Source organism: Penaeus monodon, chromosome 22 (genome assembly GCF_015228065.2).
Source record: "Penaeus monodon isolate SGIC_2016 chromosome 22, NSTDA_Pmon_1, whole genome shotgun sequence".
Taxonomy (NCBI): Eukaryota; Metazoa; Arthropoda; class Malacostraca; order Decapoda; family Penaeidae; genus Penaeus; species Penaeus monodon.
The window spans coordinates 8,046,552-8,048,111 of record NC_051407.1 but is presented as its reverse complement, the minus strand read 5'-3'; the positions used below and the strand labels follow the sequence as shown (position 1 = coordinate 8,048,111).

The 1,560-nt window shown below is 48.8% G+C and overlaps 1 protein-coding gene across 1 annotated transcript; it reads left to right on the top strand.

Annotated features, from left to right (window-relative positions):
• Positions 1 to 211: 211 nt before the first annotated feature.
• Positions 212 to 1,554, top strand: LOC119586894 (probable H/ACA ribonucleoprotein complex subunit 1-like protein). Its single transcript, XM_037935631.1, has 2 exons — positions 212 to 223; positions 454 to 1,554. The coding sequence occupies exons 1-2, from the start codon at positions 212 to 214 to the stop codon at positions 1,480 to 1,482; spliced, it is 1,041 nt and encodes a 346-aa protein (XP_037791559.1). The 3' UTR covers positions 1,483 to 1,554.
• Positions 1,555 to 1,560: the final 6 nt, after the last annotated feature.

The following is a 1,560-nucleotide window of genomic DNA, read 5'->3' as shown; positions in this document are numbered from 1 at the left end:
AATCCTATAGGAAGTATTATCTTTGATGTTTCACTTTTACTTTCTTTCAGGTGAACTTTCTTTCCTGCCCAAGCGCATGCCTTTGTTCTGCTTTCATAGACCAATCAGCTTGCAGGTCCTGGGAGTTTCCCTTAGGAAAGGAAAAGTGGGCGGTCCTGCGTAAGAACGGTATATAAGATGGTACTATTGGTGAAAGAATAGTGTCTTCACCATGAAGCTCCTGGTGAGTAGTTTCTTCTGTAGGCTATTTTTTTCTTTTTAATATAAACTTGTGTAAAAGGAATATGGCTATTTATGAAAATCCAGAAAAAAGGCGATTCATATCGAGGGAAGGATATTTGTTGTCTATTTTTCGGCGTTTCAAAATTACTTAATCACTACTAGCCTCACAAACCTTTAAGGATCTTTGTAAAAGGTTATAAAATACTCAGTCATATTACTGTTGCTTTTCAGATAACTGCATTACTGTTTGCTGCTACATGTACTGCTATACCTGATGGGTATAGAGCTCCTGGAACTTCAGGATTCTCTGGCGGAGGAGGAGGATTCTCTGGCGGAGGAGGATTCTCTGGTGGGGGAGGATTCTCTGGCGGAAGTGTAATTTCTGCTGGAGGAGGAGGATTCTCTGGTGGAAATGTAATCTCTGGTGGAGGAGGTGGTTTCTCTAGTGGAGGAGGAGGATTTTCTAGCGGTGGAGGATTCTCTGGTGGAGGTGGATTCGCAAGTGGAGGAGGATTTTCTAGTGGCGGCGGATCGGGCAGAGGATGCGGTCCTGGAACGGTCCTACATGTGGACGGGTCCTGTGTGTCCCCAATAGTATCAAGAAAAGTGTACGTCTACGACGCCCCTGCACAACCGTCCATTCCAAGTGGTCCACCACCAAGGATTCCACCGCCGAGGGTTGATCACAATATCCTGTTTGTTCGTATTCCGGAGGGAGGCGCAGGACCTGAGCCGATTGTTATCCCACCACCGAGGCAAGAGAATATCGTGTACGTCCTTAATAAGGCCAGTGGAGCAGGAGGACAACAAGTCATCGAAGTACCAGCTCCTCCTGCTTCTAGTCCAGAAGTGTTCTTCGTCAACTATGCAGAAGGAGAAAACCCTCAACTCCCTAGCGGTGTGGACCTCCAGACAGCCCTCCAAGCAGCTTCCAGTGGAGGAGGACAAGTCATCGGTGGCGCCGGAGGTGTTGGTGGCTCAGGAGGGGGTGGCTTTGGAGGCGCAGGAGGACTGGGTGGCGGAGGAGGATTGGGAGGTGGTTTTGGCGGTAGTGGAGGATTGGGAGGTGGCTTTGGCGGCAGTGGAGCAGCCGGAGGTGGATTTGTTGGAAGTTCGGGAGGCGGAGGATTTGGCGGTGGGGTAGGACAAACAGGAGGAGGATTCGTAGGTGGCTTTGGAGACAGCGGAGAAATTGGAATCAGCGTTGGCTCCGGTGGTGGCCACGTTAGCGCACCGTCAAACACGTATGGAGCTCCTTAATGCAATTGTTAGTAGAAGGGCAGCCCTATTATGGTATCAGAAGATATATGACTTTCAAATGGAAAGCAAAAGATTTAA